This window comes from Acanthochromis polyacanthus, chromosome 20, assembly GCF_021347895.1.
Source record: "Acanthochromis polyacanthus isolate Apoly-LR-REF ecotype Palm Island chromosome 20, KAUST_Apoly_ChrSc, whole genome shotgun sequence".
Taxonomy (NCBI): Eukaryota; Metazoa; Chordata; class Actinopteri; family Pomacentridae; genus Acanthochromis; species Acanthochromis polyacanthus.
In genome coordinates this window covers 22,229,193-22,256,257 of record NC_067132.1, presented here as the reverse complement: position 1 = coordinate 22,256,257, position 27,065 = coordinate 22,229,193, and the positions used below count along the sequence as shown (strand labels likewise).

General features: G+C 41.3%; 1 protein-coding gene across 1 annotated transcript in view; it reads left to right on the top strand.

Moving 5' to 3' along the window:
• Positions 1-1,980: 1,980 nt before the first annotated feature.
• plxdc2b (plexin domain containing 2b) overlaps positions 1,981-27,065 on the top strand; it is a 116,513-nt gene continuing 91,428 nt past the window's right edge. The window contains exon 1 of the mRNA XM_022208282.2: positions 1,981-2,636. Coding sequence (XP_022063974.1) covers positions 2,543-2,636 — 94 coding nt within the window. The 5' untranslated portion in view covers positions 1,981-2,542. The remainder of the gene's footprint in view (positions 2,637-27,065) is intronic.

Below are 27,065 nucleotides of genomic sequence, written 5' to 3'. Positions count from 1 at the left end.
TATTTAGTGCTCTAATAAATCCCCATCCTGCTACACCCACTTTGTTGGCAGTCACCGCTCTGTAAAGATTAAGCTACAGATGAATTTAAGATGCCAGTAAGGATAATCACGGTAATGACTAATTACTGATGAAGGTAATTGCTATTTATTGATCTGTTTTTATTTAGGAGCCTGACTGGTGCTCCATGAGGCATTTACAGAACATCGGTGCCCTCAGATTTGGACAACTTTTACTATCATTTTCCGCTTAAATCCATTCAACACAGGAAAACTATACTTTGAGTGTTCAAAATGCATATACCAGCCAAGTGAATTCTAAAAGGGGTCTTTTATTCAAGGGTTTCTTCTCTATATTAAGCTTTTCCATGACTGTGGTGCAGCTCCCGAATTCCCACAGCGACGGTCTTAATTGGAACAAGCATGTGGTCCAAGTTATCCTTCCTGAGCAAAACGAGCGCCAACTAAGCAATGAGGAAGAAAAAGTATGACGAGGCGTCCCTGGGTGCAGAGAGAGCTGCCTCGGAAAAAAGAACAGAAATGTTCCCTCACGTGAGACGCTTCCAAGTTTCTGGCCTTCAATGTCTGGCTGCTTCAGAAACAAAAGTGAAAACACACAGCCAGGAAAAGGGGAAGTTCATCATCCACTGTCTGGTCATACATGTCTGGTTTCAAGTTCATGATTTTGTTACAAAGAAAGTGCTTAAAGATTTATACCCATCCATTAACCTAGATCTTGTGTTGGTGGGTGGTGGAGACACTGCAGTTCCTCTAACAGCTCACATGACTTTAATGGCTTCATACTTGCATAGTCTTTTATGAAAACTGCTTGTAGATCTGTTTGACGTGGATTTTCATATGTTTTACACGGCACTGCCATCCCAAATCCCAAATAAACATGTCTGCTGTTCCTGCTTTTGGTTTTTTAACAGTTTGTTCATCAGAGACCTTGTCAGAATACAAGCGTTGCCTGATGTAAGTAACATCATCATGTGACAAAACTGAATGTATAACTGCTAACTTTAATATAGGCAGGTGATAAACTGAAAGAAAAACCAACATAAAGAGTCTTAGTAAGGTGTCAGGCCAATGCAGCTTCATTGGACCTTGATTTTCCAAGTTTCTGGAACTCTACTCGAGTGATTGAGCACCATTCTACCAAAAGATATTCCCTCGTTTGGTGCTTTCACTATAAAATACCAAATCGGTGTTAAATTGGTTTGAGATCGACTGTGAACGCCATAGCAAATGATTCACTTCATTTTCATACTCATCAAAGCAATCAGTGACCTCTTGTGCCCTCCTGGAAGACACCAATTCAATCAGAATCGGAACGTTTCATCAAAAGACGCAGTTAATCATGCGGAGCAACTTTGTATTGATTAACAGTGACCAAGGGATGAAATGAGGCTGCACAATGTGACCTCAGAGTATAACCCAGTTCTTCACTGCACAATGGTTCAGAGTTTTCCTTTAATTTGTCTTTGTGTATTCATTAACTGTCTATATAATTCACCTCTATGTGCATTTTTTTTTTTACATTTTAGAGTGTCAAAGGTGGAGCAAATGTGTATATTAATGTAAAAATGAGGATGTATTTTGCAAGTGTTTTGACTAAAGTAGCAATTTAAAGTAAAGTCAGTGTCAGCAGAACACCAGGGTTAATGTCATAACACACCTTGTACCTGAAGAGGGCGCTCTCACTGTTCACCTGGCTGCACAGGAAAGGTGAGACATGGGACAAAGCTTAAATGCGAAAATCTGTGTTTTTATGGACTGGCAGGAGGGAAATGAGATTTAAAATAGTCATAAGTGAGCCAAAACTGAAAAACAGCACCATTTTTGAACTCTAAATGGCCCCTATAGGCTACAACTTGTGTACCTTTTCAATACTGTGTTCATAAAAGCAACCCCCCCCCCCCCAGTGAAAGAGTCTCTTTTGTCTTCTGGCAAACAGTCGGCAGCTCCTGAAGCTCCACAACATCTTCCCACATCACTCCAAAGCTGCTTGTCAGACAAGGTGCACATAATATCCGACGGCAAAAGAAGAAGAAAAAATCTGACTGTGTCTCCTGCAGCTTTGTGTGTGCTTGTGTGTTTTGCCTCCTTGTGGTTTTTCCTGCACATGAGGAGCATCTAACAGTCATTGGCTCTGAGGAGCTGCTGACGGGGGGAGCGCACTGTCTTCTCCAGGAGCGCGTCCAGCCTCCTCTCTCACACTCTCTCTGCACCTCCGTCCGGTGGGATGAGACCACGCTGTGGGACTGAGATGCGGTGAACTTTGTCTTTTTTTCTTTTTCTTTTAACCTCCTCATATTAATTTTGTTGTTTATTTTGGCTGCGGAGAGCGCGTTTGGCCGGCCAGGAGCGCGCAGTGTGGCACACGCTGGAACAAAAACAGGCTCAGTGCAGCGCAGGCAGGTTTCCCTTTTAAAAGCGGCGGCAGGAGAGTTACGGAGTCCGCTCGGGGGGGAAAGCGGTGCATGAGAAGAGACTGAAAAGAACCGGGATACTGAGGGAGAAGAGTCAGCAGCGGAACTTGGATATGGCGGCTGTGAAGACGTTCGACCTTCTCGTTGGAGTTGTTTTAGTTTTGCAGTGCGTGGGGAATGTGCGAGGCGAGATCTCAGCCGGTAACGGTAAGAAAAACGAGCATTCAAGCGAGATCTGTTAGCTCCAAGTTGGTGCACGAGTCGATGTGCAAAGCATGCGTGAGATAAATGATGCACACACAGGTGGAGAGCTGGTTTCAGTTGTTTGTTTGCAGCAGAAATGTATTTATCAGGTTGTGTTGTGTGTGCAAGAACATGACTGGACAGACTCACTCCTCGTCTCTGTTTTTATTTTAAGAAATCACAGGACTAAAAGAGACACTCCTGACCTACTAACTTACTCTCTCTTATCTGGATCAAAGACTGGGTTTATTCTAATTATCATATTCTCACAACTACTAGCAGGCTCAGTTATTTGCTTTGCTCTCTCTGTTGTGCCTCCAGGCTGATTTGGTTATTAATGTACAGTAACACGCATCCACTCCTGCATGTGGGAACCTTCATAAACTGCCTTCTAGCTGATTTATGTGTCAGATTCTCCTCTTCCCAGTGTGATCTGTCGCTACCTGTAAGACGGAGGTGTCACCCTTCTGCAACTTTTAGCAGCTCTGAAAGGTGAACAGTGCAGGTGCTTTTTCTGCTGGATGCCTGCAGGTTTTATCCCTCCTGATTGTACAGGAGGATGAGGACTCCAGTGTGAACAATATCCCCACTGTGGAGCCACAGCACCTAGAGTTCCCCTAATCTCACATCTAGTCCGTCCCACATCCCAGTTCGCCCCTGGTGGAATAAGTTCATGCCAACGTCGGTTCTGTTCACACAGGCGGGCTCTTGTTTCCCAGGGCTTTTATTGCTGGCAGCGAATTTTCATCACGTATCAGATAGTGGTTAGAGAAATGTTCGTCTCTTCCTGACAGTGACTGTAAATTAAACTCGCATGTGTGTGCAGACCACAGAGCTGCAGGAATGCATGGCTGTTTGGATGAGAGAGAGATGTGTTGTCGGCTGTGTGTGACCGTTTGCACAGAGACACACAAACTCATCTTTTTCTTTTTTTTTTTACACTTTTACACTTTGGGTTCAGTCAGTCTCCTCAGCTGGGCTGCGCTCCGCCTCATTTGACATCAGTGTTTTACTTGAAAACAGCAGCTTGCTTCCAGCTTGCAAATGTCAGATTAAAGCTTGTTTTAGAGATTCCAGATGAAGGAAATCTCCACAATTCTGCACAGTGCTTCATCACTCCATCTCCTGCTCGAGCTGGACGCAGTCAAACTGAGCCCCCTGTATGTAGGACAGTATTTTTAGACATCTGGGTGAGGTGCTTCCCTTGTGCTTCCCTGACCTCCACTCTTGTGCTGCTGGAAGGAGCAGCTTCTGTCCCTCTTTAGATAGGCCCATATTAATAGAGCGCAGGTGTACTCCTCCACTCTCTGCAAGTCCACGGGGAGGACATAATGCACCATTCACGACCAGAAAAGCTTTCTGAAAGTGTCTCAGCAGCTCCAGCAGAGCCTGACATTCGAGGACTGCTTGAAACCTCCTTGTATTTATTAGTTAGATGAACTGTGGAGAACATCTGGCCGAAATTACACAACATCCTGTGAGCTTAGAGCTTAGTGTATTTTTTTTGAAAAGCTTTCAGTCTGTGGCTCTGTGATGTTTGTTCACCCGGTGATACACTCAGCGGTGGCACTCTCAGAAAATTGGGGCTGATTTTGGGGTTAATTTGCACTCCGGTGCTTTTTCTCGGAATGGAAAAAGAGATGTTCCACTGGAGTCTGGAGAGTGGCTGCATGCGCGATACGGGGAATAAGAGGGAGAGCGTGAGAGAGAGTCTTGCCTCATGTAATGATGTGGTCTGATTTAAAAGCCTGTGCTGAAGGCTGTTAATGTGCTAAGATTGCGGTTGTGTGTGGAATTTCATTTCGTTGTGGATGCTGGGAGCGGAGTTTCCTTACAGGCTGGAGGAGGCTGATAGAGGGTTAACCCGCTCACAGCAGTGCAGCGATGTGGACGTCTCCAGCTCCAGAGGACCGCTCCTCATCCATCACGCTGCCAGCAGCTGCCTCTGCAATCATACAAACACAAACTCAGAGTCACACAGGAATGCAGGCTGCAGGGGAACATGCAGACCTGCTCTCAGGGAGTTTATGACTTCATGATGGGCGGCTCCATGTTGGTGAAATACCTGCATTCACTGAGCTCCCAACTCATCTCATAATGAATCTTTCATTAGTAATACATCTGTGGTGAGTCACATTTGACTCTCTCCAACACTACAGGTGTCTGAAGAGAAAAACAACCCTGATGACATGTATGAACTTGTGCCACATCCACCTGCTGTCATGCACAATTTCAATTTTATGTACAAAAGGAGTATCAGATGCCAGAAATGATCTCATAAGTGTTTTGATGCTTGGGCGAGGGTGGGAAAGTCGATGTGTGGATAAAAACTGTTGAAACAGAAAACAATGTGATGCAGGTGGTGGAAATCTTCTTGCATCTTCTTCTTCTGTAGCAGTTTAGCACCACCAGCTAACACTTGTGAATAGAAGTGCAAAGTCTTTATTTTTTTATTGCTGACTTTGACAACTTCAGTCACATCTGTGCAACATTTGGATGGAAACTTTGCTTTTCATGAGATGACTCAGAGCATAAACTGCTTGCAGACAAAAACGAGAGGTCCAGCTCAGTCTCCCTTGGTGAGGTGACCGTAAGCCTTCTTGGAATCTCACCCCCGCCATTCCTCCCCTGTCTCCCTCTCTTTCTGACACTGCACATTTCAAAACGGACAGAATGAGCTGGCTTCTTTATTGGCCCTCTGAATGACTTGCTGAAAGGAGCTGCCATGAATGGATGATGGGGGTGGGGTGTATGAGGGAGGGGTAACAAACTGGGAGGGACGGCGGCGGCGGCGGTCGGGCTCATTGTGAAGCCCTGTATGCAGCAACAGCGGGCCATGCCATATCGTCCCCCCCTTACCAGCATGCAACAGCAGCACCAGGTTCCTGCATTAGTCACGCCTGGCCCTCATCGCCCTGCTCCCCGCCTCTTGTAGTCCGGGAAGAAGCTCAGCCCGTCGGCTTGAGAGGGCTGGAGCGCCACACAGAGTTCAATAGGCTCAGAAACAAAGAGCAAAGAGGCCACTAGTTAATGAAGCCCAGTGCAGTTAAGCTCCTCTTTAGGCTTCTTTTCTCATTGTCTTTCATGTGGTTCAAAAGCTCCTTCATTTCCAATTGTTCAAGTGCCCTGCCTGAGTTATCAGGCCTTCGAGGTTGCACTAATCGCTCTCCTCTGTGAGATTGAGAGTTGATTCCCAGCAGCAAAAATTGCATCCAAAATTCAAGTCTATCAAGCAAGCTTTGAAAAGGTCAGAGGCAGGAGACTTGTGATGGCTACGGATCTGGATGTCAGTGGTTCAGTGAGCGATGACGAGCATTTTCCGTTCATGATAAACATCCCTTCTTCACAGATGGGCTGTTATCAGCTCCTCCTTTTTCCTCTGCCGAGGGATGCAGCCATATAAACAAAGAAAAACAGTTTGAACATCAGCTGAGCAGTGGAACGAGTAAAATGGTTTACATTTTGGTGGGAGGAGTCACGTTTTTTTTTTGCCTGGAGGGGAAATTTTGAGAGGTTAACAAAGAAAGAGAGGAGGCACATAGGCTGCTCCCCATCTTTGCTAACCTTAACAGTGCAAGAAATGATGATTACAGCAGAAGAAAAACAAAAATACACTCCAAAGTGCAGTCAGTGGTGATTAACAACATAGATTTTAGGAGTAAAAATAAATGGTGTAATAAAAGAAAATTGCTCTCTTGGGCACTTTTCTACCGTTATACATTGTCAAACTAATGTTCAGTGTTGAGATCCAGGAATAATGTTGAAGTGATGAAGTGCTCATATGCCTCAATTGCTTTTTCATTATTTTGTTTCACCCAAATCTAAACATGCTGCCGTCCACAACATATGTCATTCGGTGATATATGACGCAGCGGGATGAAGCAGAAATTATGCTGTGTGGTGTTCTGTGGTTGTGTTGAGTTTCTTCTTCAAATGAGAGTGCATGGTGGGGGAAAAAGATGTCTGTGAGGATAATTTTCCACTAGGCATTGCAAGCATGCTCCATAACTGGTTGGTCAAGAATCCAACAAGTCTTGCAGCTCACGGAGAAAATAAACTCAGAAAGCATTTACGGCCACTTGGTTTTGTTGCAAAAAATTTGGTGGAAACTAAATGCGACAACATGCAATGGAAATAGGATCATGTGCATGAAGCAGTGGGGTTAAACACCACTGCTGTAACTCTACTCAAATGTGTTATTTTCCAGTGTTTTGTTGTTCTGCTGCTCTGATTCTTCTGCTTTGGTCTAATGGAGCCATACTGGAAAATCAACGCTAGCAAGAACTGCTCTAAGCTCCTAATCTTCACAAAATGGTAGTGGATGAAAACTTGAATATTGGTCAACTTGAGGCAGAGCTGATTTGAATGGTAAAACCAAGCTGGACTGAGTCTTTTCCAGTCTTGGTCAGTTGGTATTGACAGTCAGCCAGTAAAATCATTTAATGTATGTTATGTAAAGGCCCTAATCATGCCAATCGCTCTTAAGATTTCTTTTAAGCAAGCATGATTTTCTAGACTGAGACTGGTAAGACTGGTAACTGAGACAGCCAAACTGTTTCACAACGGTTGACTCTCCTTCAGTTCCCTCTGTAGGCTCCACAGTCCTACACGCCTCCCCATCCAGGATCTCAGCCAAACTCAGAGCTTTTATTTTCTTTTTTTGGCCTTTTCAGGGCAAATCACCTGGCATATAAACGGTACAGGCTGCCAGTTGCCCTCTTTGTTTGTTCTGATACTGGAAGATGTGAGAATCCCTGCTCTTGTGGGATCTGTTAGACTATTTCGTGTGCTGTCCAGTGAATTTAGTCGGTTGTAAAGTTTATGCGCCTTTCTTAGTGTCTAAAGTCTGTGCAGACTGTTGGAAACACTCACCTGTCTTTGTGGGTTTCAACTGATCTTCAGGTGTGTTCGTTAAAGAAGTGCTGATCTTGAAGATTTTAATTTCAATAAACATCTGTTTAGTCATTTATTGCAAATCAGGTAATGCAATAGTGATTCAGCCCATGACACACTGATGAAATTATATCAAAGTCTTTTGCTTTACAGTCTTATTTACTGGGTGTGTGTGGAGACATTCTTGTGCAAAATCATAAACTGTGGAGTTACGCTGGAGATTTGTTCACGGGGGGCTTCTAGGGTCCATGTTATGTCGGTTTCATCATCTGACGAGTCCACAGATGTTGCCCAAAAGACGACACCACAACAGAGGGGTGCAGCAGTATACATGTGTGGAATACTTAAATATTCATCTACTCTGCGTGTGAAACTATGTCCTCCAAGTGGGCTAGAAAGTAGAATTAAAACAGGTAGTACATGCCACAGTGTCTGAAGCTGTTCATGTTCGTGTTCACAAGGGAGTATACTCAAGGTTTTATTTATGTGTGTTTCATCACCCAGCAGTTATCTTTCTGCTAGTAAAGGTGACACAACAGACTCTTGAGCTCACCTGTGTTCGAAGGCGTGGACTGTTTCTCCTCGCTTTGAGATGCAAGTAAATCTCACTGTGGCTGAACAATCAAAGGAAAAAACAAAGTTGATGATACATCGTCCATGGTACCAACTGTCAGCTGACTGGCTTAATGCTGTGTTTGAATCTCTGGGAAATAAGGTTCAAAAATACACCTGCAGTTCCCACTTATCGCTATAGGTGCAGCCATAGAGAACGAAACTGAGATCTTTGAGACTGCAACTATAACTATGTCTCTGCTGTGATAAATTTCTCTAGCTGTGTGTTGATATTCAGTGCAAAGGTGCTTCTTTTGATTCTTTGAGTTATTGGGCTTTTCTTTAATTTCAGTGACAATCTACTTAACTCGATTGCCATTGCACAAAGCAAATGTTCATACATTTAAGACCAAAATACTATCAAATGCAACACACTTCATGCTGAGCGTCTGCTTGCACCGTGGAAAATTTTTAGGGTGCGCTTTCTTCCAATGAAGTCAACTAGACCATGTTAATACCATTCACATGCACAGTGTTTCCACTTTTCTAGCTTTGCTTGTAAGCTGAGGACTACTGGACTGTTGGATTATGGGTGAACATATTTCTTTAGTTTGTCTGGTTTGATGTTTATTCAGGATTCTTTTGAGTGACTCATTGAACCACAGCGGGTCTTAGAGGGGTACCTATAAGCCTTATACAGGCTAGTAAGAGGCTGGTATTTGAAGGCAGTAACTTCACGTCCACGGTGCTGAATTTTATATGTAACGTAGCATAAATGGCTAACTGGTTGTCATTCAGCTGTGGGGTATATAACGAGGTTCCCTGTTGAATAAAACCTGTTAAAACATCTTTAAGAAGTAATGATGTGAAACACAGATGGAGCGATTTCATGCTCGATGCACTTACATTAGACCTGTTGGAGAGGCGTTTAGTCCCTTTACATGTGACTAATGGTGGATCAGGACATATGGAAATTATTTGCAGGTGTCACAAATTAGAAACTTAAACAGGTCTTATGAATAATACTGGTAGACATGTACCTCTGTCTGGTTGTTTTTTTGGCACATACATCCCAGGAGGTGCCCATAGTGTAGCTGTGCATCATAACATAAACCAGTATCTTCAAATGGGAAAATTATACACTTTTTCATGCAGCCCCATGCAAGGAAATGGTGGAAAGAATCCAAAGATTTAATGCGCTCACTGAGGAAAAGTTGAAAGAAGCAGCTCTGCAAAGGGGAACAAAGTGTTACATGCATTGCTATCATGAAGGCGAGGAGAGAGTTTGGCGTTCCAGGCCGTCCAGGCATGCTGAAAGAAGATAAGGTGTCCACCCGGCCGAGGAGCCGTCACCCCACCCTGCAGAAGGCTTCATATCCTCAGCCCAGCAGGAACGGCAGCTTGGCTTTGTCCCACTAAACCAAGTGTCACTCACGGGGTTTATGGCATGCTGTTACATGCCTTCGACTCTTACACTCTGTATTTGTGTCAGCCCCTCTTCCAGTCCCCATGCTGTAGTTTCCACTGTTGTTTTCTTGCTTTTGCTTTTATTAAAATGCGGACAGGAGAGTGAAGCAAAATGAGGTAGGATCAGAATGTTGTTTTTAGGGCAGGGTTTCAAACCTGAATGCTTTAAGTTGAGATTGAAATTTGGCACTGAAGGCTTGGTCTGATTTTTCAGACTTCAAGGACTGCTGGAGACATTTCAGACATTTGTCTGATTCTGTTAAAATAAAAATTGGCTTCAGCTCTCTTGCAAATTGAGTTAGTTGTTAGAATTGTTTTGGTAGTGGTGCCAAACTTTCTATATTGGCACCAGTATTTTATTTTGAATTTGCAAACTGACCTCTTGCTAAACTCCTAACTACTAACAGCATGCTTGTTATTTGGATCTGCTCCCATAAAAGCAAAACAGTTGGAGTGATACTCCTGTAGACTGTATAAAAAACCCAATAGAATAAACCTCAGAACCTTGAAAGTGTCTTAAACCTGCATTCTTTCCAGTGACCAGCAGGAGGAACCTCTTGTGGTTAGAATAAGAAGTCTGATTGTTTGCAAGTCTATGAGAAATTGACTCTTCTTCTCTCTTGAGTTCTTACCTCAGTAAACACTTGTCTGATGAGTTTATGGTTTCAATTGCGAGCATAAAGTCTCCTTCAATGTGGAATGATATTCGTTTTGTAAATTATGGTCCCATTTAGAGCAAAATATATGATTAAAGCAAGGTAGACTTTAGGATGGCATTCCATTGTGACTGACAGAGTTCAAATCCTCTTGCTTGTCACATCTGGTTTCAAAAGAACAACATGGCGAAGACTAAAAGCCGAACTTGACTACTAACTTTTAGCTTTGATACAATATTGTATATGTAGCCACTGAGTCGCAACTAGAAATGAACTTGTCCATTGTGTTGCAGATCACTATGAATTTAAAGTTGTAAATGTACCATTATTCACTAATAGCAACTTGGTTTAGCTAACGACTAAAGCTGTTGTGCTTGAGTGATTGACTATGCTGGTTTTTGTGTCAGCAAAATGCAAATCACCTTCATTTTTTTCAGTGAGTGCAATCACATTTAACCTGACTTGTAACTGAAGATTAGATTGACTCGTTTATCAGCCTGTTTATCAAGTTAATAGCATGTTCAACTGGAAAGCTATCAATTACAGTTCAGTAACATGCAGTCGGTTGGTTGCTCCTTCCTCTAAATAAAAGCTGCCTAGTGTAGCATGTAGCCTTCGCAGTCATTAGCCTGCTAACTCTTGCACACTTGAATATGTTCAAACAATGTTTTGAACTGTGCCAAGCGAATCCTCCCAGACATTGATGTGCTCTTCCTTGCTGTAGGTCCAACAGCGCTGCCTTTGTTACTTTGCCCGGAAAGTGCCTCAATGTCCCCTGTCCAGAAGTTTCTCTTTCCCCACCAAAACTCGTCCTGACAAAGAACAAGTATGCCCTGCAGCAACTGCTTTTCACAGTGCAGCGCAGGCTGCAAAACTCTGACAGACCAGAGCATTTTTGGGTGAAATGAAAAGGTTTGCAGCCACCAGTGTATTTCTGTGTGAGAAAGCAGGGAATAGATTGTGACTTTGATGACAGCTACAGAGTTGTTTTCAGTTGCTGCCTTGCATCCATAATGTGCATTGACAGAACAATTCTTTGGGATGTGAAAACAGTTTTTTTTTTTTTTTTGCTGTTTTGGGCTTTCTTAGAGAGAACACATCAATTTTCTATTTGCTTGTAGGAATGTTGTCGTGAGTTGAATGCCATTAGCTGATGTCTTAAAACATTAAATGCCAGAGAAATTCAAATTGACTCAGATTTATGGTGCCTTCAGTCTCTGGTACTTAAAATTGCATATTGTTATCTGTCACTGTTCATTTTGAGAAGAGGTCAGCATTCTTTTGTGACTTCTTTTGGCTGAATTTCTTCTCGAGTGAGTTATGAAGACTCACCGCAGTGATTTTTGTAACACATCTGTGAGGCATTCGGCTGGCTTTGCTGTACATCACTTGACCCTTCAGGAAACAAGGCTGCCAGGAATGAGAGAATGAAAGAGTCTTCCCAGAACCCAGCAGAGGTTTCTGGAGGTCAGGGTGATTTTTGTTTGGAGCATGCACTCTTAGACGAACTTCACTCAGAATCCTCCAGCTGTCTGACTTCCCAGCTTCGCACTGAGATCATCTTGAGGCTGTAAACAGGAGGCCACTTGGCTGCAGTACTTGTAGTATATTTCCATCTGTGAATTTTCCTAAAAGTTCTTGTGCGTGTGTTTGTGACTCAACTAAAAGAAAAACAAATAATCTGACAAACTGTGCATCACTTGAACTCAGCATCTAAGGCTTCAGTCCTTTTTCAGGCATAAAAATAAACAAGTCATATAAAGACCACTTACTAGTATTAGATGATGCCCATTACTCTAAAATGACTTAATAAATATACAAATTCTACAAGAAAAGCATCCACATGATATAGAAAGTCAGTTCAGGAGAACAAATCTGAGTCATGCTTACCACTTCTTTTTCTTCTTCTGACTTGATCCAACAAGTTTGATTTAAAAAAAAAAATAGGCCAAACCAAAGCAAATTCAACAAGTGATTCTGGTAAATGGTTTAGTTTGTGCCAGGTGTTCAGGTTTCTGTCTCCTTGCCAATGCCTACTGGCTGAGAGTCGCTCCCAGAGCTCAGCACAGAGCCATGAACAAAGGCCTGCATTGACTCTTTGTGGTGATGAATTGCAAGGTGTAAGAGCCGCCTTTGTGTGAGTGCATCGTGAGTCGGAGAAAATGGGAGAGGCAGCAGTTCTAATGCGCTGCCCAGGTAACTGGAAGCTTCGGGTCTTAATCCAGTGGTCTGTCCTCTGTGCACCGACTTTTAGAGTTAATTCTGCTTTCTTTTACAGTCTAGCAGGAAGTGATATCACTGGAGGTCTGGGTGTGGTGAAGTGTACACATGTTATGATCCAGCGGGCAACAACACATCAGTTTAATGACCACAATAGATCAGAGTCTGTGGTTTGGCTTTGTGAGCTCTGTGCTGGCTGGTCTGTCTGCAAGCCTCGAACTGACTGCTCTATTAAACGCAGGTATTTGTCCTGTATAAGTGGGAATGAATGGGTCTCTGGATAGTTTGCATATTCCTTTCCTGTCCTTTTTACTGACAAAAAGAGGAGAAAGTGGGAGGGCAGCGCTCAATAATTTTCTTCCTTTGGGCTGATGGGTCTTTTGTCTCATCGAGTGTCACTGAGACTGAATGCTTTTCAGATCCTCGCCATTCCTGCTGAAGTACTCTCTAGGACTGTTGAACTGCTCTGCATTAGAAATCTATTTCTGTTTGCAGCAGAAACGTGGGGTATTTAAATCCCTCCACTTCATTCCTTTTTGGCAGCCAAAACTGCCCTTTCCAAAGAAAGTGATAAACAACATTTGTTATAGAGGGAGAGGAAGCCTAACAGCATCATAAAGTAGTAATTGACTCCCGTTTAAAGGCCTTTGTCTCCTGTGCCACAGAATTCACTAATTAGACAGCAAGTAAATTAGTGTGAGCAGCTTAATTATGAATATGTTATTCATATCATTGCACAAAGCTAATAAATGTGCCCTTCCCTCGAACAGGTGGGGTGGGAGTGAAACCATGCAATCAGTATGAGTGACAATAAAAAGTTTACATTCAACTATGGGGTCATAAAAGTACAGAGGCCCTGAGATGCCAAACATAACAACACTGGACACAAACACAGTAAAATAATGAGAAAACAGCGCTTTAGGACATGCAAGAGCAACATTTCAGAAAACATAGTAGTTTCCAAAACTCAACAACATTTAAGGAAATTGAATAAATCTAGAAAACATAATGGCAGAAAACACAGAAACAAAATCGAAACCATAATGTTTCACAAAAGACAGCTTTTTAGAAAATCCAATGACATTCAGACAGCACAGTTTCTAAAACACAATACTTAACTAAATCGTACAAAATTTACACTTAATATTTAACAAAACCTGAAGACAAAACAGATTATCACGATCAAAAATCACAATAATGAAAACCGAATGTTTTTTTCAAAACAACATTTTGCAAAACAATATTTTTTATATCCTCTATTTTTTTATTGTGTTTTGTTTCATTTAGCTGTTTTTGCACCTCAAGACTATCACACAAAAGGTAAAATATACTAAAACTTGACTTTATTCTCCACATCCAGCCTCATTTTGATGTTGCAACCCAGAGGCAGTGTTGAGGGGTTTATCGTTGCGCTGGTGCCCCTCAGCAACCAAACACTGTTACGTGTTTCGGCTTGAGGAGGTGCAGCTATTGATTAAATGTCTGCTCTGTTCTCCGTTCACCTGAAGGCCTCTGGTATCGCTGAAAGTGGTCAAAGTGCCAACTCGCTAGCTGCCAACCCAACTTCATCTAAACACATTCATTTAAGTCATAAATAAAGGGCTGCGAGGACGTAAATTGACACATGGGATGCAATAAATATTACCTCTACCTTGTCTTTGGCCTGATAAAATGAAAGAGCTACTTCCCAGGACATATTGAATAGGGGTCAAATATGAAATACGCTCGCTCTAGAGAGCTGCCAAACCGGTGATATATGCCCTGAAAATCCCATCTATCGACAAGGAGCCAAAATTGAAAATGAGAAGTGTTGATATGAATATAAATTAGTTATTTGATGTCCTTTTTGCGCCATGAGCCTGCCCCAAACGGCTGCCAGACGTGCTGATTTTCTTTTGAAGGCCTCTACCCACTACTCAGTCCTTCAATAATCTATCATTTCCCTGCTGCTACAAAGCCAACTGCTCTGGTGTTTGTGACATAACATGGTTTTTAATATGTCACTCAATGTCACTTTCTAAAAATGCTATCCAATATCACTGACAGCTATTCTTCTCAGAACAAAGCTGCTACATGGCCACTAAATTTAAAGGCTGTTTCATGCTTATTAGGGATTAGACATGAAGGGTTCCAGAGTGACTTCTAAAAAAAATGTCAATTAGAATGGCGTTTCCACGGCTGAATGCAGCAAAAATCATTTGAAGGTTATCTGCAAGGCATTAAAAGTGAAATTTTGTAGGAAAGAAATGTGCCAATAGTGGTAAAAAGCCAACTGTGAACTGAGAGACACTGAATTTTTTCGGTGAAAAAATTTGCCGCTTCGGGGCTTCTTTTGTCTTAGCCGATGCCACATGCAGAGAGTTTGCGGGACTGTTTTCCTCAGCGGTTCAGAGGATCAGCTCAGAACAGAGGAGACGATCGGATCATCAGATCATACGCCGAGGGAAATGCTGCGTTTTATTGTTTGCACGTCATCTCTGCAAGCAATTAGGATTGAGCAGGATGAATTGGAAAGTTTATTGGAAGGTCAGAACTAATACATTGATGGTTTGTCTGCAAGCTTTTGAATGTGGATCCATGTCTGTATTTGTGTGTATATTTGTGTATATGTGAGTTCTGCCTCTGTTTGATGCTATTGAGCAGCCACTTCACAGCGAGACAAAAACAGCTGTCAGCTATTGCTTGTGTATTGTGTGTAAACATATGGAACGGGTCAGTTATTTTGGGATCATTTTCTGCAGAATCCCATTGATAGCGATGAAGGTCAGGTCTGCGTGTTTAGCACCTCTTATTATAGTGCAATTTTTCTAAGTCTTTTTGTGCTGCATGCAGAAGCTGCTAATAACTCATAATGATCTTGTGGGAATCATTACTGTTAGCAAGCTCAGCCACCTGGATTCTTCTTTCAGAATCGGAGCTTGTTAGCCTAGTTTGATGGCATTTCAGAGGAATACCATCTTGTGTACAACATGTGTGCTTTTAAATTTTGAATTTTAAAAGACAGCTTTTATTGCTAACAGTTGATACCTAACTCTATGAGGGCTAGAAAATTATTGAAACTGTCTTGTCTCAGAGTGCATAGGCTATTTAGTAACCAATAACTGTCTCCAAAATCACTTTGTCATTCACTGTTCCATTCAAGACAGACTGCACTTTACTCTGAAGTGAAAAATGAAGCATCTCAGAATGTGACCCTTAGCATTAGCAGAAATGTAAACATTAGAGATACGATAATCATTCTGCTGGAATTTTTAAGGACGCTGTTATCAAGTGAAAATAGTGGAAAAATAATTTTTAAAAATGTAAGGACAAGAGTAGTAAATGCTCAAATAAACACCCACAAATGCGCAAATGAAGTTATGTATCCAAAATGCTAGAGACTTGGAAAAAGGCAGGGAATTTTTACAGACAAATTTAAATTGCACAAAATTTTATTCAAATTTGTAAGTCTTCTGAATTGTGTGAAATGCGTGTGAAATTTCAGCACTTTGTAAAGGAAAAATAATGTGAGAGGAGTTGTATCCACACTGTCATATAACTTACCTTTTAAAATTGTATTAGGACTTAACCCTTTAAGCGCCAAAGTCGCAATATTGCAACAAGCAACATTGCTGAACATAACAAGCCACAGCTTCAAATATAGTGCCTCATGCAGTTACTACTTTATACCAGGAGATGGCGAACATCTGGAACTTCAATCTGAGCATCATTTGTGGGCGTGTTTTCATTCAAAGTTTAGGAGTTTACAGAGTTTGAAAACCGAGGAGACGAGACTCGTCGTTGGAGCGTAACAGAGCGCAAGACTGCGCATTTTAGAGTGAGAAAACTCACCATACCGAGAGGTCTGGTCAACGCTGACAAAGTACTTTGTCAAAGTACTTTGTCAAATAATGGCTTACTCAGATTCTGAAGAGGAATATTCACCCTCTGATGAAGATGTTCAGTTGTCCAGTGAGAGAGAAAGTGACGCTGCGTCTGTGCGTAACGGCAGCGGGTCGGTGCGCCATGACAGTCCACAAGCAGCACATGCTGGAGCCGATGCTTTACTTCACGGGGTCCGGGGTGGCAGGAGGGGACGTGAAGGGTGTAGCAGGGGTGGTCAGAACACCGCTAATGGTGAGGGGGATAGCGGGGGTTAAAAAAAAAACTGCGGAAATAGCAGCAGACGCGTGAGAAAATGCACTGATAATAACGGTGGAGGCTGCAGTGGCGTTCAGTTCCCCGTCGTAATGATGATGATGGCTGGGTTTGCTTGACAGACGAGGAAGTGTTTCACAAGTGGATCAGACATTTTGATGAGCCTGTTGGGCATCGTGGAGACAGGGATCTGACAAATTCTGAGCCAAACAATGTCATTTTGATCGATAAACATCAATAAAGTTATGTAATCCATATGTCCACAGCCTCGTGATGTCATAATATGCAAATTAGGTGAGTGAATTTACTCCCATCACAAACTTTGGGTCATACTGATGATTTTTCTCATTTACAGTTTGCTTTTATCTCCAACCATTTTCAAGTTACAACCTTTAGAAAAAATGATATCAAAACTGAATTATTTTGTTGAAAAAAAACTCTGGCGCCTAAAAGTTTAAGTTTCTGCATAATTAGGAAAGTGGCCACTTGTAATGACAGGTGAGCAGCGTCATAGGACAGTCCATGGCCCAGTGAAGTTTCCACAGCCTGTCTCATTCCACACAGGCTCCACTTCTTGGATTTAGGAGTCCAGCGTTGCCAAGATGACAAACATTGGACCCATCACTCTGACGGTTCATTCCAGTGTCCATGCCACCATACTACATAGTATACCAGAAAAAGATTTAGTTTGTCCAAATACGTAGTATCTCAAATGCAGCATTCCAAAAGCACCCACTACATCTGGCTGGATTTTACTGTGTCCAGGCCAGCATGCTTGGCCGTTCTGATCCACAATCCTCTGTGAGGTTACATCACATTTGTCTCGCATGAGTATAAACAAGCTTAGGCAGTGAAGAGCTCTCAGACAGATGACATCTCACTACAGACTGCCATGGTCAAAGCTTAAGTCACATTATTATGACAAATAGTCTGTCCCAGTGGTATGTATGCTGCATGAAACAGTATGTACTTTGTAAGGGCAGCTGTGGTGCATGCTTAAAGTTTAAAAAAAAAGAAAGAAAAATCTGCAATTTGGAGTGCAACCTGAGTTTCAAAACTGCATTTTGGAAAACCTATGAGCAGTTCATGGAGAGGCTCATCCATCTTTTAGATACATTCTACGCAAAAACCCTTAAATGTGTTTGTAAGTCTTCAAAATCATGTATAAATAATGTTTGTGCCTTTTTCATTCCATGCACTGCAGTGGATAAACTTCACTCTCCAGATGGACTATACAGGAGTTTGGGGTTATTTCAGTACAACCTAGACCTTGCATCTTGAATGATTACATATCTCTGGTCTCAAATGTAAAAGTATCTTTAAAGAAATGTCGCAATGGCTGCAATATCTTTAGAAAATCACTTTTTTAAATCAACTGTAAGAGCAAAACAGTAGACATTAATGACCATTTGTAAAAAGTAAATCTTCGATCAGTGAGATGTAAACGAACCAACTAATCCCATAGAACGACGGGATAAGAGAGTGATTAGCCATTGAGCTCTAATTATTGCTTTTCCGCTGCCTGAGCTGCTACAAGACAGCCTAGAATGACCCTGAGTGACTGACTGAGGATGTGTTTTTAATAAGCGGGTGGCCACATAATGCATTATGAGCGTTCACACATCTTGTCTGGCTTATCTCATGTTCTGCCCAATCTGTTTATCACTATCTCCGACTCTCATTTCCCCTCCCACCCAGTTCCTCATACTCATTTGTCTTCCTGCCCCAGTTTTTTCTTAATACATGTGGGCTGAGCAACCGTCTTAGCCATCTTCAGCTGCGTCATCCGTCTTCTGAGTTTAGGTCTGTAGCCTGTCCTTCATCTGCCGTTGTAGTGTGTGGAAATCAAAGAAGCAATGATAACACGGTGAAGAAAGAGGATATGAATCGATAAAATACTATAATCACACCAGGTCACAGTGACACCAAGTAAATTAGGTCTCTGACAACACATCAGACTGGAGGTTTTTGGTGGTGTAATGACCACAATTAGCCATATTTTGTTGGACACATAATCAAAATTTTACAATATTGTTATTCCAAATGTCTCCTTTTTTCTGGAAAAGGCTTTCTACAAGTTCCAGGAAAGTGACTTAGGATTTCTGTATGACTCTGACAAGATTTAAGGGCAAAAATCCGTTGAATCATGTTTCGGTCAGCTGCTTCCTGTCCACTAAAGTTGGGACCGAAAGCAGGATTACTGCATAGAATTTGGCTGCTGCAGGTGCGGGTGAGTCATGAAATTCAACATCTCCTCAATGTTTACCAGATGCCAAAACTCAAATTGTCAGTTTCAGAAAGTTGCAACAAACGGGCAGCTCAGAAATCCGCTACCTGATGCCATAAATCTTGCCTTAGTTTAGAAACAGGTTCAACTTTTTCCCCAGACATGGTGCTTTGTTTTAGTTTTGGAGCCCCCAGCACAGGGCCAAAGTCGGTGTGAATGTAGTTAGAATCCAGGCAGTCTGAGCTAAAGTTCATCTTAAAGGTACTGGATGGGATTGAGATCAGGGTTCAGTGGAGAATGTAAGAGTTTAAACTGCTGCCTCAAAGCTGGAAGCGCCATATTGTCTGTAATATCAGTGTGTTGATGCATATGACTGCTCAGAGGCAAAAAACCTCCCTCAATATGTTTGAATCATAGAAGAAGAACAGAAAGAGGCAGAACAGCCAGTCAGTATGATCGCATGTCCCTCAACTTGACCCCTGACCGTTCTTTCGCGGCAAGAAAAGACCTCAATCAGACTCCCTGACTCAACAGTCCGCCGGCTAAATTCATCTCAGTGTCTGGGTTAGAGGGAGGCAAACACATTAACACTGTGGTGTCGGCCTCTGGCCAAATAAAGCACTCACCAGCAGAGCTTGTACAAATACCCTACTCACTGGCAAATATAAATATGACTGTGCAGACACTGGAAAAGGTTTCTAATCGATGAGCAAAGACATTAATGAATAGGCACATAACCCTTCAACCCTTTATAGCTTCAGTGAAGACTTTGAGTCAAGGTTGCAAAAGTGGTCCCACAGGACAAGGAGAGTAATTGATTTAAAGAGAAAGCTGATTTGTAAAGCTGTTCAGCACTATTTTAATGCTATAAATGTGTCCCATGTAATGACATTGGCTGAAATTATAGTGGGACAGCTTAAGAGCTTCAAATCATTTGGGGTGTTGTATTAAAAAACTGGCAATCAGATTAAATTATTTACATTTGTTGTGCATGTGTTCTTCTGTTAAGTGTCAGTGTAGAAAGAAGTGCTGTAAGCCCCAACGTGTTGTCTATTTATTCTTCCTGGCATTTGCAGAGGGCAGATTCTGAGCATTCAGCGATAAATCTTTGTTTACAGCAGAAAACCACTGACAGAGAAAAGCTTTGGGGGGCTTTTAGGATTGTTAAGGTCAGTAGAGCCTCATAAAGTTGGCCATTTTTCAGAGTAGAAGTGCTCCCTCTGTCTCTCTGCTCATGTTTGGATTTGTTTGAAGTCTTCAAACTGAGAGACATTAAAGTGTAAATTTGCTGCACAACATACTCATAAGAACACATAAGACATAAAAATTTATGAGTGCTTTTTCAGAACAGACAAGTTTGACAACATGATAAGCAAATACTTTCCCCTCTGCCCTCTCTAAGTGCAGTTAAAATTACTGTAATATTACATGTACTTGTTTGAAATGGCAGAAGACTGCATTTATTTAAACATTCAACTGATATTTAATTCCACGCTTTTTGGCTTGGTATATAGTGAACTGTTACAACTTCACTTGTCAAGCTTAGTGGTTTAATTGCTTACTGGTGTGGTCTTTATTCTGCAGTGTGACTGCTTAACAAAACAGAAATGTAATTGTTTGTTTTGATCATTTACTGTATATAAAGATACTGGAATTTAATGTGACATCTCCCTTACATTTCTCAAAAAGTATTTTTGAAATTCAGTGTTTGACTCTGGCTGTCAATATCTTGGCAGTGCCCGACTGCTTTCGACTTTCGACTTATTAAATCAGTTATAGAAACCAAAACCACTTTTTGCACTAGACTGTATATGTATTTATTTGTTCTGTAGAGTTAAGTATTTTAACATGAGGCTTAGAGGAATTTAACTCATGTTTTGAGGCAGAATCAAGTGGCCATTCAAGGAATTGCAGTTTTTGTTTTTATCAGTTCACCTATTTATCACTTACACAGGGATAAAAAAAAAAAGGATTTAAAATAAATTTTGATTGAAAAAAATACAGCTTTTTGAGGCTTTAGTTGCGCTTTAACCTGCAATACATGATTTTTTTGGGGTCAGTTTTACACTGACATATCAGCTATCAGACTGAATTCCCTTTTCATATAAACAAGGAATCTAAAGTTGTGTTAACATAAGAAAAAAGTTGGGTTTCTGGCATTGTCATAATTTTTAATCCAATATTTACATTCCTTTTTGCTCTGTTTTTGGTTTCCACCAGGGAAATATTGGTCTCCTAGCTGCTAAATGCTCCAATAAATTTACCAGCTAATTGCTAATTGAGTCTGTCAGTTGTTTTTCCAGTTTCTTACTGCATCTGAAACCTATGCTGCCGAAGTAAATCAAAACTGCAGAGATGTAGGTTGCAAAGTAAAAAAAAAATACCTGAAAGACGCTAAAGCTGCGTGCAGCTGTGAGAAACTGCAGATCTGTCTTCATCACTAGTTATTATCTACACATTCTCACTTAGTTTAAGATAAAATGTTGATGGAAACGTGTCGATTCCAACTGTTTTAGTTTAGATTTGACTGGTATTCATGTAAAAACAAACTGTCACATTCGAAAGAGCTTGCTTTGGGACAAATTAGTGGGGGAGGATTCACTGAAAAAAGTGGAAACACATTTGATGAAACTATTTTCTGCTAGATATCTGTTTTAAATAGGTTTCATTTGGTTTTGAAGTTGGCCTTTCATGCTGTTGTCCGTACATGCCTGCAGCCCCTCAGGTCATGTTTCTGTAACATACATGTAGACAGCTAAATCACCTCCTCACAGGGATTTCTGAGCTTCACCAGAGGGTGTCTGTGTCCTGTGGCAGATTTGCAGTGACAGACCTCTGCCGAGACATGACAGGCAACACATCCGGCTTGATATGAGCCTACAATCACACTGACAGGCAGGTAATGAAAGGCCCCATCTCCCCGACATCCCGACTGTCCCACTTGGTGCCGCCACTGGGGTGGATTGCGGGGTGATTGACGGTGATAATTTGACCCTGTCTGTCAGGGTGACTTTCTTTATGGAGTGGCATCGCTATGAAGACCTGATTGTCTTGGTGGTCGCAGGTTATCCACCCAGATTGTGGATGTACTTAATCTGTCAAATGGTGCATTTTTATGGCAGTCAGGTTAGTAAAGTTGGAGACTTTTCATAATTGTCTTGAAGAGTCAGGAGGTTGGGATAAAGAGACTTTCTGGAACTGATCAGATATTGTGATAAGTCAATTGAGCAACAGGTTTTGCACGTTCGTGTTAAAAATTCTCCTTTTGTAAGCCGGCTTAGCTGCAAGTCTTGTCATTTGGAAGAACAGAAGGGAGAAAAAAAATATTTTTGTTGTAAAAACAAAATTAACCCTCCTGTTGTCTTCATTTAATTCTTTCTTTGTCTGAAAAAAAAATCTGCAGAAAAATCCCCAAATTTCTGAAAAATTGCAAAACCTTCATGAAGAAAATTCCAATAATTCCTTAAGTTTCCCCTAAAAGTTTTATTCAAAAAAACATTTAAAAATCCCCCAAATTTAGCAAGAATTTAAAAAAAAAAACTTCAACAAATGAGTAAAAATCTTCCTAAAAAATCCTAAAAATGTCTAAAGTGATTACATGTGTATCAGTAGAACTTCTGATATTTTCTTAAATCCAGCGGAGTTCACTGGATTTTGGTTGATTTTTGTAAATGCTCTTAAGAAACTTTTTTTTTAACTTTTGTTTTTTTCCACCAAAAAAATTTCAAAAATTTCTCAAAAATGTTGAAAATGTGGACATCAGAAGTTTCACTGTGAAAATGTTCTTTTTTTCCCTCATTTTCAAACGAGTCAATTTGACCCGCAGGACGACACGAGGGTTAAAATAAGGACAAGGGACGAGTTTGGAGAGGGGGAAGAGAAGACGAAGTACACCAGGGTTTGAGCTTCTGGTAAAAAATATTCTGAAGTGATTCTACAGATTCTAAATGTTGCATTACAGCAATGTTGGAGCTCTACCTGAGGTCAAAGTTCCTATTTTTTGTGGTACAGTAATCCTGTTACTGTTTTCAGTGTGTCAGCGACATTCTCTCACTGCTTGGCCTTTGATGCCATTTCTCCTGTCTTTATCCATCGCTTCTCCTTCTCGCTTCCTTCACTTCCTTCCTTCAAATAAACAAGCAGCTGACACACACATTCTCATAGTTACAGGCAAACAGAGCCCACGCTCCACAGCCTCCACTGCTGTCATGAAAAGCTGAGGCTTTAAAAAAAAAAATCCGAATTTTCTACAGATGTCTTGTTTTCATCCAGCGCTATTTTTCCACTACACCCAGTTTCCTATCCTGCAGATGTGAAAGCTTCTGTTAGTCACTAAACATCCTTTGCTGAGCTCTGGATAGCGTCATCTGTGTTGGCCAAGAATGCATTCATTTATTTTTTTACTGAATAGCACAGAGAGTGTAGGTGTTTTATTATAAATAAAGTGCTCTTGCATACAGCAGGATTTTGAAAGTGTGGCATCTTGCCTGCACTGACATTATAGGGGTAGAGAAGAAACTGTCTAGCTGCAGTCAAAATTCCTTTTGGCTCTGAAAGTGCTGCGCTGTCCTCTGAGATGGGAAAATGAAATACTTTTCCCTTTCTTCTGTTTTTTTAAATGATTTTTGTGACCTGAGATGAAGAGATTCACAACAACTTTTTCAAATACATTTTGATAGATTGCAGCATACTCAAAAATGAAAAGGAATTTAGTTGTAAAAAACAGTTTAAAGACATATTTGATTTTTCCATTCTCCGTTTTGTCACGAGTCAGATAGGAAGATTCACCACTATACATTAGATATGAAGCTGTTAGCCATCAATTAGCATAGCTTAGCATGCGACTGAAAACAATGGTAAACAGCTAGCTAGGCTGTGGTTTGACAGGGAATTGGGTGCAGCACTATTTCTTGTCTAAAGCAGTGATTTCCTGGAGTTTTGTCAATAGAAAATGACTCATTTATTTGTGTGTTGCACTTAGTAAATGTGCATCATATGTGTTAACAGTTTAGCATTGAAGAAAAACTGAAAAAGCTGAACCTAAAACGCAGTGCGTCAGTATTTTTCATAAGAAGACTGCTTTGGTTTTGACAACATGATTGTAAAGGAGCCATATGATAATTTAATTCAAGACCGGCCAGTTTTTTACGCTGTCTTATTGTCATCCTTGGGAATTTCTCATTTAGTTCATATGAATAAGATGAAACTCTCTCTGATTTCTTGCTAAGGCAAGCAAAACTGAAACAAGCTTGCAGGTTAGTCACTTCTATGTCATACAAACTGGACAGATTAAGGATCACAATCAAGTTTGGTCCGACTTGTGTTTAGGAAATCAGATGTACCGAAAATATAAAAAGAATATACTATAAATCCACCTGAAAATGTGTTTTCAGTCATTGTTACTCTTCTATGTTTAAGCTTCGCTGTACAGATTGATGTACGTTCAGGGTTCGACACTTGTATAGTGTTTTTAGATTCTTCCGTCGAAAATGAAAGTTTCTTTGCGTTAACCTCACCTTCACCTGTGAGAAAGTCAGTCTTGGTCCAACGGGTAACATTCATTAAAGTAGGAACACCTGCATTGCTCAAACAATGAGAAAAGAGCTTCATTTTTCTATGTATATTTCCATAGATATGGATTTTTTTTTTTTTTTTTAATTTTATGAGGGGGCAGTGATTCGCATCCATACTTTTTAATGACATCTAAGAACATAATGGCAGTGCTTTTATGGAAATAACATATGTGACTGTATTGTTATCTTTTACCATTCCTGGAGGAGACATTTAGGGAAATACAGCTTTATAGTGCCAAACTCTTGGAGAATGCCTCTTCCGTGCTTGGATGTGATGACAGTCCACACAGTAAACTATGTGAATGCCAAGGCCTCCATGTGTAGAATCTGTCTGCTGATTACCTTGAGAGGACAGATGGTAATAACACATCACAGTCTGGTCTAAGAATGTGTGTTTGCATGCTGCTCTGCTTTTTATTACATGTGTGATTGAGTGAAATCATGTCTGTGTTTTTGTAGCACTATAGAAATCCTCTTGTTTTTGTGCAGGTGCGCATCAGTTCATGACACTGGATGTACCTCATCGTGGATTCATGATAATTGCCAGGAAATAACAGATTTGCGTCAGTGTCAGCCATCACACTGAAGATAGGAGAGAAAGAGCAGATATTCTGAGTGTTTTTCAGCTGGAGAAAAAAGCTTGTTAGTCAAGGTCATTTTCCAAGATCAAGAGATGCAGCTGTCTCCGGCGTGTTTCTGCAGGTTTGCATCTGGGCGGTGACCCAGTTCTCCAGCTGACGGGGTCATAAACAGCACAACAGATTGATTAGAAGGAACAACAGATCAACACATGACTCTACTGTCTTTATAGACTTCTGTAAAAGAGTCAGGGGCATCATTATGCAGTTTTACACAGTCGTGTGCTGCTGTGGGACAGGCCTGTACAAAACCTATCTGCACTCATTGTCTGCACTTCTAGTGGCCCACAGAGAATGAGATATAGAAACGCTTTCATCTGACACAAATCATCAGATCTAGTTTGTAGGTGGCTACATCTCTACTGCGGTTTTATTGGATTTTCTTTGCCGCCGTGTTTGATGAAACCTGGTGTAACATATAGAAACTGCATTTACCAAATTCTCCCGAGGAAGTGAGCTGATTTTATTTTTGCATCATTACACTCTGAATGACATTTTAAAAGTTAGTTTTCATATGAGCTTTTGAAGTCCAGTCATGGAATGATGGGAAATCAATTAGATGACGGGATATAATCTCACTGTCTGCCAAACTTTATGGCCACATTTGGAGCTGGACCAAAGCGGAGTCTTGTTGATCTATTGTCTCCCTGCCAGCCAGTAATGGTATGCTAATGCTGCAATTATTTTCCTTGTCAAACAACAAACTTCATCTTCTGCATCCAAGGACAGACCTATACTAGAGGCATTTTAGCAACAGATGAAGGATTGCTAAAGTCGCTGCCCAAACGGTCATCATTACCTCATGATAATTATCTGATCTTGACAATTTGGCCGCTGCTCACCTCCACGCTTCTTAAATTATGAAAGAGAAGATTAACGGCTACATCAGGAGTCGTCTTCCTCTCTGTCAGGTACAGTACTGCAGAGCTCCCTGTGTGTCTCAGAGTAATAGAGCTGGTGTTTTCTGCCTGTAAAGCCGCCGGCAGTCTCTCTCCTGTGGTCGAATCCTGAGAGACAGGTGGTGTGAAGTCAGGTACAGCAGCTCAGAGTAACAGAGTGACTCAGCCCAGCGTTCAACCCCCTCAGGGTCTTTCCCCCTGCTGCACGGTGGCTCTGACAGCTCCCCTCTCCCTGATTCCCTCATTTATCGTAATCCAGCACTGTTACACTGAGCCGTGGCTGCTTTTAAAAACACCTTTTGACTTTGTCTTATTTCTGGGACTTGCTTTCACTCTGTCTGGACACATCTTCAGTCACAATGTGAGTTTTCTAACTGATGCGTTTGGAAAAAAGCTGAGTGTGTTGAGGGTATCAATGGAGATTGTAATGTTTTATTCATGTTTCGCCCCTTCTTGGTGAAGCTGAATATATCCTCTGTACAGCAGCTGCTCGTTTTGTGAAGAGCAGCATCGGAAAGTAACTAAGTACGTTTATTGGAGTACTGTACTTAAGCCCGAGGCTATTTCAGACTCCTTCCACTTGATGCTGTTGAACCTGTTCTAAGCATTCTCAAGTGCAGCTCCACCAGATTGGATGCAACTGAAATGAGGCGCCACTAGGCAGCCTATTGATCTGGATGGTGCCTGAGTACAATTGCCCTTCTATACACTGTACACAGCAGAAATGTGCACCAAATCTAACTGATGCAACTTTATAATTTGAGTATTTCTTTACAATGCAGCTGCTTTTGCTTTGAACGCACAGACAAGGAGGTCACTTGGCACGCTTCTGAATTCTTGCGGCTTCTTATTTTGGATGCATTTGCTGGACCAGATGTTTAGTAAACCAGAGCGATCACAGACTGGTGACCATGTTTGATTGACGTCTTATCCTTATGAGTGGTAAACTTGCAGATTTGTGTACGACTAGCCTTCACCTTACCTAAGAGTCAGTGAACAATTCATTGAAATACTCTCAAAATCACAATATGGCCAAGTGCAATATCCAAAATGCAGCAGCAGCAAATTCAGCATTCAAACTTTCTATGAACTCAGGACACTCTGAGGTATGGGGGCCTTATTTACAATACA